At 37.6% G+C, this 13,479-nt stretch overlaps 1 protein-coding gene across 19 annotated transcripts in view; it reads right to left on the reverse strand.

Moving 5' to 3' along the window:
• The window catches only part of NRXN1 (neurexin 1), a 1,135,337-nt gene that overhangs the window by 553,737 nt on the left and 568,121 nt on the right, over positions 1–13,479 (reverse strand). For all 19 annotated transcript variants that reach the window (XM_042932252.1, XM_042932251.1, XM_042932247.1 and 16 more), the window contains one exon: positions 3,876–4,049. In XM_042932252.1, coding sequence (XP_042788186.1) covers positions 3,876–4,049 — 174 coding nt within the window. The remainder of the gene's footprint in view (positions 1–3,875; positions 4,050–13,479) is intronic.

A 13,479-nucleotide genomic window follows, 5' to 3' on the forward strand; every position in this document is an offset into this window, starting at 1 on the left:
TTCAACTTCAGCTCAGATAACGATCTCACGGTTCATGAGTTCAAGCTCTGCATCGGGCTCGCTGTTCTCAGCACAGAGTCTGCTTTGGATCCTATGTCCTCCTCACTCTCTGCCCCTACCCCACTTGTGTACACTTTCTCTCTCTTTCAAAAATAAATTAACATTACGAAAAAAAAAACAAAAAAACAACTCTTAAAGCAATACTCCTTCTCACATTCCCTCCTGGGATAAGCCTGGGAGCAGGGAGTGGTGCTGGCCCACTGCGGGTCAGGTGCTGTTTCATTAATTCATAGCAGCTCCCTGACTTGCCCAGCACAAGGTAAGAGCAGCAATAGGAACTGATTTAGAGCTAGATTATTGTGTTCACTTTTGCTCTTGTAAAAATCATCAGAAATACAATTGCAAAATAATACCAAATTCTAAAAATGGTAAAACTGCACTCCTAAAAATGAATCTGCCCATATTGTGGAGCTGCAACTCAGCGTACCTGCCAAACTTTATGTGCGCAGAGAGACATGCTTTATTATTCTTATTTTTCATTATCACAACCGTCTTTTTTTTTTAATGTTCATTTATTTTTGAGAGAGAGACAGAGTATGAGCAGGGGAGGAACAGAGAGAGAGAGACACACAGAATCCGAAGCAGGCTCCAGGCTCTGAGCTGTCAGCACAGAGCCCCATATGGGGCTCGAACTCATGGACCAGACCATGAGACCATGACCTGAGCCAAAGTCGGACTCAACCGACTGAGCCACCCAGGCACCCCACAACAGTCTTTTTATACTCAGGTCTTAGAAAAGAATGCATGCCTCTGTATGACAAGACATATTTTTCAAAATACTCACCTTCTAGAATAATATTTAAATATGGACAGGCATTTACACAAGACAAAGCCCTGAATTTATTTTTTTCCTTTAGTTATGTAATGTTCCTTTTATTTTGTCACTGAATAAAATTGGGAACAAACCACAAGGACATGTGTATTAAGTGGTTAAGTAAAAGGATATGTCTGAAAAGGAAAAGAAGTGAAGGTAAAACTAAAATCTCTGGAAACCAAAGAAACAAGAGACGAAAGTGTTTTGATGCCTGGACTTTCAAGTATGGCAAACTTGGGTTCAAAGCTTCCATCAACCATGAACGAGCTGTGTGATCTTAAGGTCACCTTACGTCTGTGAGGCTCAATTTACTCATCTAAAAAACGTCAGTACTACCTAATTTACAGAGTTTTAAGGATGCAATGAAATAGCAGATGTAAACTTACTGTCACTAGTGCCAAGTCAATGGTAGCTTTAATAAGTAAGTATTTCTGTGGCTTATAACAGTTCTGGGGCTGAATTTAGATGCTATGCAAAGAGTGTCTGAATTAAAAAAATTTTTCACTGACTTTACGTACGAAAGTTATCTTACCTTAGTTTTAGTACTGAGCTTATCTGAGCCTGATTATTGGTGGGTTACCAGTCTCTATTTTCTCTTAGGTAGGTAGGAAAATGCCACCTAGCAGTAGTTTTCAAAGTTTGGTCCTGGGAACAACAGCATCAGCATCATTTTAGCAACAGGTTAGAAATGTAAATTCTAGGATCCTGCTGAATCAGCAGTCTTGGGGGTAATGTTCTGGAATTTGTGTTTTAACAATTCTCCAGGTGATTCTGATACTGGCTAAAGTTTGAGAAACATTCATCTAAAGGGACTTGCAAAAGGCAAGCTTCCTCCCCCAGCTAGTGTGCTATATAAGTAAAAGCAGCTATGACCCAATGAAATTAGTTAAAAATGGAAGGCAGCAAGTGGTTATTCGGAAAGACCAAGAACTTTTTATATGAAAGGGACTTAGAGATTTGTGGGTCTTGTCAGGTAGGAATGATGGAAAATCTTCAAAGATATTTGGTTATTCACAAATTTATACCACTTCTATTAATATGAAAGTTCAGTGATTCCAGTGTGATTTGGATTTAAAGTTCTATAACACAACTATCTTTACAGAGGTAATTCATCAAGCATCTAGAATTTGATCACTATTTCTAAAAATATATGTATATCATCAATTACACATATGACAGGTTTATCTAAGATTATTCCTAGGAACTTCATAGGATAGAAATAATCGTAAATTAAAAGTTCTTAATCTTGGTGTTGAAATGAAAAAATCAGGGAAGTGTTAAGGTAGAAACGCAAGGGCATGGTAACATTCTAAGAATAAAGAAAAAGGGGGTAAAAAGAGGGTAAGAATTATTAAAGCTCAGATTATAAGCATCACATATAAGGTAAGGAAGGAACCAATGTCATAATCTACTAAATGATTTCAAATGTTCAAATAGTACCCTGCTTATTAGATTATGTTAGGAAATAAAACCAAATATCATTTCCACAAATATTTTTTCTCAGTCCACCTTTCCTCTCATTAGTTTTCCCTTATACCAACCCACTCATATCATGTATGTGTCAGTGGTAGGGGGTCATATGTGTGTGTTTGGATTTCTATCTTGTGGGTGTTTAGCTGTGAACGTGTCTGTCTGCTCCCAACATCTCTTTGTAGGTGAGAAGCCACTTGCCAAGCAACTTGTAAAAAGGCCTATTTTTGAAAAAAAAATATTTTCAGGAGTTTGTAGTACTTTTTTTTAATGTATATATTCTCACTGATTAGATCACATCCAAGAATCGAAGTTATGACCTACATACATGTATCTACCCACTAGAAAGAATTTATTCACTTAATCTTTCTTCCTTTGGTAAATGGAGAAAACACAGTTTCCCTTTGTTTTACAAGACCGTGTAACACCAAAATTTGAAATAAAAAAAAATAAATAACATTAACGAAAATTTCAGTGAAGTCTTCTATTAAATAACATTATCTTCCAGAAGGATTAAAACACAGTTTGAATTTCACCTGAGTTTTCAGGGAAATATATACAGCAGAGAGAAAAAAGTGTATTTAAAAAAAATCTCCATGTACTTAGGTAATTGCTAAATCTAATGGCATTATTTTGGCTGAGAAGAATGATTCATAATCTGGGGGATAGGAATTCACATGTCTTTCTTTGCCTCTTCCATATGAAATTTCCTTATGAATCTAAAATTTTCAAAATAGCCCAAACTGTTTTCAACATTAAAGGAGAACCAGCAATACATTCAGAGCCCCCGAATTCGGGATAATGTGATTAAATTACATTGATGGAGGGAGAATTGGCTCACATAATCTGAGGTGTTGAAGTGAAAATTATCTAAAATGAAAGTAGCGATCTAAAAGTACTCCCACAGATCTTCATCTGATAGAGAGCACAGAAAAACAGAAAGATACTTGAGCACATTTCTCAAGTATGGAATATTAGTCCTGGGTAATAGAAGAAAACAATTTTTGCTAAAACAAACTGATGATATACAGCAGAAACTCTTGCTACCAGGTAGATACAAATCAAATAGTGATTTGACAATGGGTATCTGAACTATAGTCTTGTAGCTTGCTGAATGTAGATTTGAAAAAAAAAAAAAGGCAGTCTCAAGTTGATTGACACTCGCTGCAGTAAATACATATTTTTTAGTCTAAACAGGGTAGCTATTTAATGTCTTTAAAGCAGGCATTGCAAAAATGATTAACCCACCAATTAGGCAAACTATAGAATTCACAGGAGCAGAAAATAACAAGATCCATGCACGGAGCTCCCATCTTATATAAGGCATTAACGTAGGTTTGCAAACAGCCCAGAAAACTTAGGATTTATGGGCTGAAAAGTGAAAAACACAAATAAGGATTTCTAAGCCCTAAGTGGTGTGGGGGAGGGGGTTGAACAGTTGGCAGAAATAAATTTCGCTGCCTAGAGAGAATTGTTCTTATTTACGGTTGGAATTAGAATTACTTAGAATTTCATAACAAAGATCTAGTACCTTCACATCCTCTCTCAATCTGTCCATTGCAGAAAAGAGCATCTGAGATGAGGTCTGGAAGTCGTCCATTTAAATCAACTGAGGCCAGGCAGCCTTGAAAACCCTCCTTGGCATGGACGAGTTTCGGCAAAGATTTGTAGGTTTCTTTAGCCACTCCTCCTATATATAAGTCACCTGTGGGAAAAGCAAAGTTTTGGTCACAAAAGTAATTTATCATTGTTTTAAACATACAGGAGGATAGGAAAAAAAAAATAGTTTGGTTTATTCTTCATTGAATTAATAAAAAAGTCAATTATAATTAGATATTTTCCTAAAAGTATACAACAATAGAAGTGCTTGAGTAACATACCAGCATTCAAAGATAGTTTTCCACAGAGAATTGAATGAGTTCAATACAGTATGGCCAAGTGGAAGGAATATGGGCCATCGGGTTGCATATTCTTGTACTAAAATCCAAGCCTGGTTATTTACCAAGCCTGGTTATTCTGCGACTTTTAATGTTTGTTTGTTTGTTTGTTTGTTTGTTTTAGTTTGTTTTGTTTGTAGTTTCTCTGATCATTAGAAACCTCATTTCTAAAATAGAAATGATAAAAATCTATCCTATAGGTTTTTATGAGAATTAACTGAGATAAAATATAGAAAGTATCCACCAGAGTAAAAATATGAACTAGACACTCAGTCAACCTTCTGCTTAGAGAACTCTGGGTCTTTATGTTAATCAGAAATTCAACAAATTCTCTTCAGTGTCCACAATTATCTCCTCCACTAGAATTGCCCATTATCGTACTTGCACCTATCACATTCACTAACTGACTCCCATTAAGAGTCTGCTTACATCCTTTTTCAGGTATTTCTTTTTTTTTTTTTAACGTTTATTTATTTTTGAGACAGAGAGAGACAGAGCATGAACAGGGGAGGGGCAGAGAGAGAGGGAGACACAGAATCTAAAACAGGCTTCAGGCTCTGAGCTGTCTGCACAGAGCCCGACGCGGGGCTCGAACTCACGGACCGTGAGATCATGACCTGAGCCGAAGTCAGACGCTTAACCGACCGAGCCACCCAGGCGCCCCAGGTATATCTTATTTAGGTGAAGTTATATCACTTTGAATTCTTTATGATGCTCTGGGAACCACTAACAATTTATCAATTTTTTTTAATTTTATTGAAGTTTCTAATGGAACACTTCGCTCTGCTAGTATCATGTCTCTAGGTTTGATATTTCCCTGTTTTATGGGCAAGAGAGATTACAATCCATGTTTGATTGCTTCATTTCCTATCAAAGATTATCTATCATATCTGTATGGCATTGAGTAGATGTAATTCACTGACTTTAATAAACAGTCAATGGAGAAGACAAGGAGGGTGACCCCAAAATTCCATGAGATATATTCCTGTTTAAAAGTTCTACTAACATACTCTATTGAGCTATTTATTGTTCTGACTTTTCATTATCAGTTGGGTTTTTTCTCTCAGATTAACCAACCTTTCAGGCCACCTGATACCTTTTCCCCAATGTAACACAAAACTCCTACATTCCTAATGTTTATCTGGGTCCCTCTGTGTTGTCTTCATGGGACTTGGAATAAAGGAGAACATGTGGATATTCATGCTGTTTGTTGAGTCATGAGTCCTTGTTCTCTGACCCAAAAGTCTTCTGTCTTCTTCCAGCATCCATGAAACAGTAATAAGTTAACCTATTAGATTGTAAGTAGGCTGAAATCAAACCACAGATATAAGAGTCCTGAATTGTACTGATGAGTGAATTGAGCTTGCTTAAAGTCATTTTGCCATAGAAACTGCGGACTTAGGTCCCTGATCTATTAACTAAAGCTCTAAGTATTATACCGGGACGCCACTGATCCTGCATGAGATGTACTGAAGGTACTGGATATGTTAACTTCCCCTACATCTTGAACAAAATAAAACATCCATTGACTACTAACTATATTCTTAATATTAAAGGATAGTATGGGTTTCATCTGAGATGGGATACTATTTTTGAAACAACTTATTTTTTTCTCCATATTTCTTTTTTCTCCAGTCTTTGCTCTCACTTAAATTTAAAGCCATTGTGTTTTAGTTATCTCAGAGAAAGGAAAAGAATCAGAAACCAAAGATACCAAATTATCTTCCTGCATTTCTGCTAATTACCTTTTTGCATAAGTCAAGACTCTTAAAAGAATGAAATAGAATATATAGCCAACTACAAGAGAAGAATAAAGCTTTCCTAGCTCTCATGTAAACACACAGGAGAGAAAACTAGAGAAGAAATGTGCACACAGTCAATGAATACCAAAAAGAGGACACAGTGCTCTAATTTGAGGGCTGAGCTCCAGTGGAGGTAAAAACTTCAGGTAAATTTACCGAATTATATTGATTTGTGTGCAGTTCCATAAGAGTACCGAGAAGTAAAAGTGGAATTCTTGGGAAAAACATAACTGCATGGTAGATTTAGACCTGCTAAGAACTTAGGCAGCCTCACAGATTTTACCATATTCCAACTGTGGTATGGGAGCGACACAATTCCCAGAGTTTCATAGAAATAAACGGAAAAAGACTGACATTAATTGGTCATGCACACAAGAATGAAGATGCTGGCAATTCAGTGGACATCCGAGCTATAAGTATACAATACCCAAGACCAGCTCCTGTGTAATCTCTATCTCCCAAAAGATCAACAGTGGAAGTCCCCCACCCAAATAATTTAGACATAATCTCAGGGAAGTAAGGGGGAAAATTGCCTGAGATTACATTTTCACTAACTCAAAGGATCAGAACTCAAACTGGAAACCAAGGTGAGTTATAGAAAAACAGAGTTACCTTTCATACACATCTGAAATTCTGAGGAGAGATTTAAACTGTTACATGTCAAATATCAATGCAAGGACATGCTCCCTATGTTCATTTGTTGAACTAAATTTATTAGAACATTTCAGCTCTCCTCCAGGCCTATTGAATGCAGTGTTCGAGAACAGAGGGAATAGTTAGATGAAGATTTCTTAGCATTGCTGCAGGCCTTTTGGAAGTAGAATTTACACTGAAAGTTATGTATAAGACACTACATGTTTGCTAACCTACCTTCCTCTTTCTGATGGCACCCTCCTGGAAGGGACAGACTGTGTCTCTATTTGTTTTACATTCTCCCAAAGTGGCCTACAAGCACAGTGGACACTCGACACATATTGTCAGCCATCTGATGGACTGAGGTCATAGTGGAAAAGAATCAAGAAAGAAAGAATGCTAAGGCAACACATGGAGAGAGAGCTAATTCTAAAATGCACTTACTTCCTTTCCCCGCTTCCTGCCACCATCCTATTTTTTTTTTCTGTTGGCAAACATATGTGCCTGAACAACTTTTCAGAGATTACTGCAGAGAAGTAGAAATCTTCCCCTTGTGTTATTAAAGAGCAGAAAGTATCGATTCAAGCAGTGCAGGATATAAGCCTCAAACATATACTAAGGTGGATAAGTAGGGAATACATTCTCATTTTCATTACTGAAGCTGCACTTAGCACCACCACTTCATACTGTCTTTAGAACCTCCTCATATAGTAGATAGTGGTCTAACATCCCCTGGTGGGTTGCCCTATGAAGAGAACAAAAGAAACCCTTAAGTGGCCTGAGCCCCATATAGCATTAACACTTCATCAAAGATGCAGCTTTTCCTTTTGATCCTTGAGATGATGGAAGTTAAAATGACCCATTAGCATTAATGGGATCTTGCAGGCAAATTCCTGTGCATGGGAAGGAGGATATGCTTTTTAATGACCCTGTGTGTGAACAAGAGCCAGGATGGACATCTAATAAGAGTCAGGTTCATACAGACTTGAAGCCAGCCTGTTACCCCTTCTTCAAGCTATGAAGGGTTGATTTTTATTCATATCCTTTAAGTAGGCCATGCATGCAACTGACAAGCCAATGATGGAATTGGGGCATTTTTAGCAGAAGATGCTGAGAACATGTATAAAGCCCGATAACCTCAAGCATTTAGAGAGTATTTTTTCTCAAAAAAAAAAATCTCAAACTACATTCTGTTTCTGTCTCTGTCTCTGTCTCTCAAAGGTGTTATCTATGGAATGATGTAAGGTGATATCACAAATATCCATACTCTAGTAGTTGGGCAGTAATGAGTAGGGAATAGTGCACAGGCTTTTTACTTTATCTGGCTATAAACCTTGGCTCAGCCACTTACTGGTTGTCTTAGTGAAGGCACATTAAGTTACATAACTTCCTTAAGAGTCAGATTCTTCATATGTGAAGTGGGTTAATAATGCCTATGCTGCAAGACTGTGAGGATTACAGAGAAAGTATGCAAGCACTGGGTACAGCATGCACTCAGCACACAACAACTACTGGTGTGACTGTTGGTATGCTTGGCAACGACACATCTATGGTGTATCTCATTCTATGTTGATTGTAGTAAGAGATACAGAATGAGAAGTCTAGGCTGTCTCCTTGTTTCTAGTATAACTAGAATGACAAGGTGTCAGATTCACGTCTTACTTTACTAGATTCGCAGTCATGTGTGTACTTGGAGTGTGCCTTGCACTGTGCTATAAGAAGCTCCAGAGGCTCCTTTGACATATTCGGTTACAAACCCAGCAGCACTGAACCTGGTTACAGAAAGAGGACAATTACTTGATAAATATCTTCTAATTTGATATAAACAGATTAAGAAATAGAAGAATCCTGTGATGTCCCAGGGCCAGGTCAAAAGAGTCAAGCTAAATGTGCCTTAGACAATCAGAAAAATAAAAGGCTTTTATGGACTTGGATTGTAAGGTGGAGCATCATGGAAGAGTTTAGACCCAAAGAAAGGATAGGCTACATTACTCTGTAATAACATAAATGTTGTGCCAGGCATGGGGAACAGCACAGATAAACCATGAGGACAAATTAAATACAGCAGTCAAGAAAGCATACAAGAGTTGGCTGGAAGGCAGTAGTTTCTGAAGGGGCCATGATAAATAATGTTGACTAAATAAAGTCAAAGTCTTCTGAGTAACACAATAGAATTTATGACTACTGGTTTCCAAAAAGAAAAAAAAAAAGACAATGAGAAATCCAAAAAAAAAAAGACAATGAGAAATCCAAAAATCTAGGGGACACAACAGAATTTGAAGCAGTGATAATTTGGACAAAAGAGAGGGAATTACATTTAACACTAAACAGGAGGAATCTGAGTAGGAGCGGTCCATAATGATATGATTATAGGAGCTGGGGTCTTAGGGAAGAGTTGCTGAGTCTGGAAGGTGCAGCTTGGGAGCCATCAACCAAAAAATCAGGTAAATGAAGTGGTATAAGACTTTTTCTCTTCTTTTAAAACATGGAGCATACGGCAATTAGAGCAAGGACTCCAAGCTCTGCCTTACAGCAGCAGAATGCAAGTGTCAAGGTATAATTAGTTCTTTGACTCAGCTTTCCTGTTTATTCATATGTATTTTTTTTGTGCTTCTTAAACATTTTACTTTCATTTTAATTAAAATAAGCATACATTAAGAACAAGTGCTTTATAGATTTGGATGGCTAAAACTCTAGGGAAACTTAAGAAGGCTCTCACAATTTCTTATAATTGGCATTTGGCGGGCAAAAAAAAAAAAAAGGCTGAATACCCACTGCCTTTCTTTCCTACTGGCTGGACTGGAGAAAGTATAATTCTGGAGGCTTTGCTCTGGATAGGACCTTGGACAGCAAATTGGAACACAAGTCTAACTTTGTTCTGAATTCTTGTGACTAGCTGGCAGAAAAAGTGCCATCAGACTGGGCTAGTTTCTGAGAGTTATTCTGCAGGAAAAGTACCTTCTCTTACCCCAGGGAACAACTGAACTCTGCCCCCAAATTTGTATCATTATCTTTAATTTTAATCTTTTGTTGTACATCCACAAATGAACCTCCTCAGGTCAGATCTTGACCATATACCTTAATGCAGACAAATTAAATCTAGACCTCTTTGTATATATTAGGTGTGCCCTCTTAGAAGAAAAATCATCTTCAATACTTTGGGAACAAACATTCATTTATTTACTTTATTTTATTTTTTTCTGGGGAGAAAGCTGAAGTCACAATTTCCTCTGACTGCTTAAATAAATTATGTTAAATTACTGAAAGCAGAAGCACAGAAGCTAACACATTTAAACTCAAGAGTAGACAAATGGAAACCTTTATAACAAACCACACATGGGATTAAACAATAAACACCGTCCAAGACCACATCTAAGATCAGAGCACACTCAGTGTTCAATATTGAAGTCAAAGTTGGCAATTCAAGTAGATGTTTTGCTCTGAGATACAAGATCTGTGTCTTCCATAGGTCTGTTAAAAATATCAGGTTAATTTTAGAAACTCTTTGCTGAGGAGATGCTCACTGGTCACCAGTTTGATTTATTAGTTATCCATTAACTTCTCTACACCTTAGTCTTTCTTGGTATATATAAGGCTAACTGCTAAAACAACCTGATTTTAGTTCTGTAGTAAATACCTATCAACTCTTATCTTGAGGCTTATTCCAGCATTCTAAGTTCAGCCTAAAACCAAGCCATCATCTTTCCCCTGCACTGGGAAACTACTTCTAGACTTTTCTGTTTCATAGCAATCCCATTTCTCATCTCTCTGATACCCAAATTGAAATTTCAAAATCATCTTTTAACTCTATTCTCTATCTCACACCTTACATTTAAATTATTGACAAGAACTCATGACTCAGCTTTATCAATACTTCTGACATTTGCCAATTTCCTTTTCTGTAATTTCCTTTTCCAGTTCTTGTCTATCTTTCCCCTTGTACACCTTTCATGCAAGAGCCTGTTATCTGGTGTACCTGCATCCATCCTTCCTCCTCATCAACACCAGATCAGTCTCCCTACTGTGTTCAGTCTCTTCAATACCTCCCTCCACTTCTAAATAAAGCCAGAGGCTTAGCAGTATTCAAGTGTCCATGGTATTGTGAACCTCTTTTCTGACAATTACCATATTTATTTCCCAGTTCTTTGTGTGAATATCTTACCTTACTATTACTTTATAAATTCCTTAAAAAATGATCATGAGCTTTATTTACATTCTCATATTCACTTAGTAGTCACTCAAAAATTATTTGTTGACTCATTGGATGAATAGATGGATTGGTGGGTTTGTATTCACTAAGTAATCACTTGAACAATAAAGACATAGTGAGGGTTTTATGAGAGTATAACAGTCATATTTGTCCTTTGTTCCCTCTACTTGAGAAATAATAAAGTTAACTGTGGGGAATTTTTCTTCTACTGACTCCTTTCTTGAAGGCAGAAGTGAAGCCATCCAACTCATTAAGAGAAGCCAATGCAGTGGCATTTGTTTTCTCCATTCTAATAGAGTAATTCATGACCAATTTTAAGTGACATATATTGAATTTATTTGTAGAGAGAGGCAGACAAAGATAGAAGTAGAGAAACATCTTAGGGTATCAATGTGTGGCTATGAGAACCCCCTCGTGAGTCTTTTGCAGCTAGAGTAAGTGCAAAAAGCTTTGTGGGGCATTAAACTCTAGCCCACCCTGGCACTCTGCCTTATTCTGTCTCTGGCCATTCTGTTATTCTCTGTGTTGCTTTGTAAAAACATATAGCCTCCATAGCAGCACTTCACGCTGTGGGCACTTTACACTATTTCTCCAGACTCTTCCTCTCTGTCACCGTGTTCTCAGCCCAGAAAGGCATGTGTCTACTGTTTGTGGGTTATCACTCAAGAACTCTAGGATTAGTTTTTCTGGTTTGTTGCTATAATCTCAGCTACTTGCCAGCCAAAGGTATTCCTGATCCTACAGCAGCCTCCCACATCCAACAGTATACTGCTTTTGCTAAAAAGATTTTCAGTTTCACAAAAATCACTGAGACAACTGAACTTAAATGTGCAGAGCCCTGTCCAGGTGAGAGAGAGCCTCCTCAAAGCTTTGAGTCCTTGGTAATCAGTGTCAAGCATTGCCATGGGCACAACCAGAAAAGACAGCGTTCATTTTATAATATAACAATGGGGATTGATGTTGGTGTAGCATCCTAAACTTTACTGAGCATTTGTGCATATATAATTTCATTTGATTTTTGTTGAGCTACAAAAGGAATAATGGTTATTTTGGAGACATGCCCCAAATGAAGATGCTATGGTTCAAGGCCATAATGCCAGAAAATGGCAGGGTCGAACGCCAAGCACAGGTCCCCTGAAACCCTGACAATTTCCACTTAATCTGTACTGGTTTACACACTGTACACTCGAAGCGGCAAGTAGCCAATTTGGATAGCTCCATTACTACAAAATACAAGAAGTTTTATAGTATGTTTGCCAGTGAAGAAAAGTAATGGTAATAAATGTTGGTCTGAGTCAATGCAAACGAACATAAATTCCCAGGACATTGGGAGACTCAACTGTATACTAACTGAGTAATCTCATGAAGAAAAAACCAATTTGCTTCCACAGACATAAATATTAGGTATCAAAATTCTGACGAGGGGGTAGAATTCTTATGCCTCCACAATTTGATTTTTAGATATGGCAGCTATTTTTCAATTGCCTCCTACGAAGAGATGAGTAGGACACTTGCATTCATCGATGGCCCAACCTAATACTTGTATATGAACAGGTTGGAGGACTCTGATGAAGTTAACATTCAGACCTTAATGTTTTCCTGTAGTGAGCCTGGAGTGTTCATATTGACATTATGTTCATAAATAGGACAGATAATGCTTTCGACATTCTGAAGTTCCTGCCTCTATCTGATGTTTAAAAATAAACTTGTCCAAAACATGAAAAAAAAATTTAAAGTATGATTATAAAACTTACAACACGAAGGCAGATTCTGTTTGTGTGTTTGGCCAACAGACTGTGAGGGAAAGCTGGTGGGCATGTTAAATGGGAAATAATAAAATGAAATTGCTACGGAGGTGTGTATAGTAATCCATCTTCTTTTAAACCCACACTATGCCAGTGACACCATGGCAGATGGGGTACGAGTTCAGGCATATAAATTCATGCCAAGCTAACTTCGTCTCCTGGCTTCGTAAATTTGCCTGTAGGTGAAAACAGAGTTCAGATAGTATCATTCTTTATCCTCTTTCTCATCTGATTGACAGCCAGTGTAGATACCTTAGACATCCTTTAGCATCAGACAATTCTGTCACCATTTTGTGTTTCATTTTTCACTGACGTGTGATGCTCTCTAGGACTGCACACGGCTTGCAGAGGCTCTCCATCTCAAAAATACTGTTAAACTTTAAACATGCACAGAGCCTCAGTTTGGGTGCTTTGCTATCCCCTATTCCAATTGATCCTCCTACCAGTTCTTCACAATAGGTAGGAAGTTATTATTAACCCCACCTGCAGGTAAGCAAAGCACCCTTCTGAAAAGGGAAGTTAAGCGCCCAAAGGCAATACAACCAGTACAAGGAGAATTACACTGGCATTAAACCCTCCAGCTCCCAGGCTACCTCTTCTCCCACTATGCTACACTGCCTCCTATTTTTTGCTGAAAACCTTCTCAGTGACAGGAATAGAATAGGTGGAGGAGTTTAGAAATGACTGTTCCTGAAATTAAGAGACTTATAACTAAGGGACCAGTAAGAGGACCTATATAAATCTGTTA

The sequence above is a fragment of the Panthera leo genome, chromosome A3, assembly GCF_018350215.1.
Source record: "Panthera leo isolate Ple1 chromosome A3, P.leo_Ple1_pat1.1, whole genome shotgun sequence".
In the NCBI taxonomy this organism is placed as follows: domain Eukaryota; kingdom Metazoa; phylum Chordata; class Mammalia; order Carnivora; family Felidae; genus Panthera; species Panthera leo.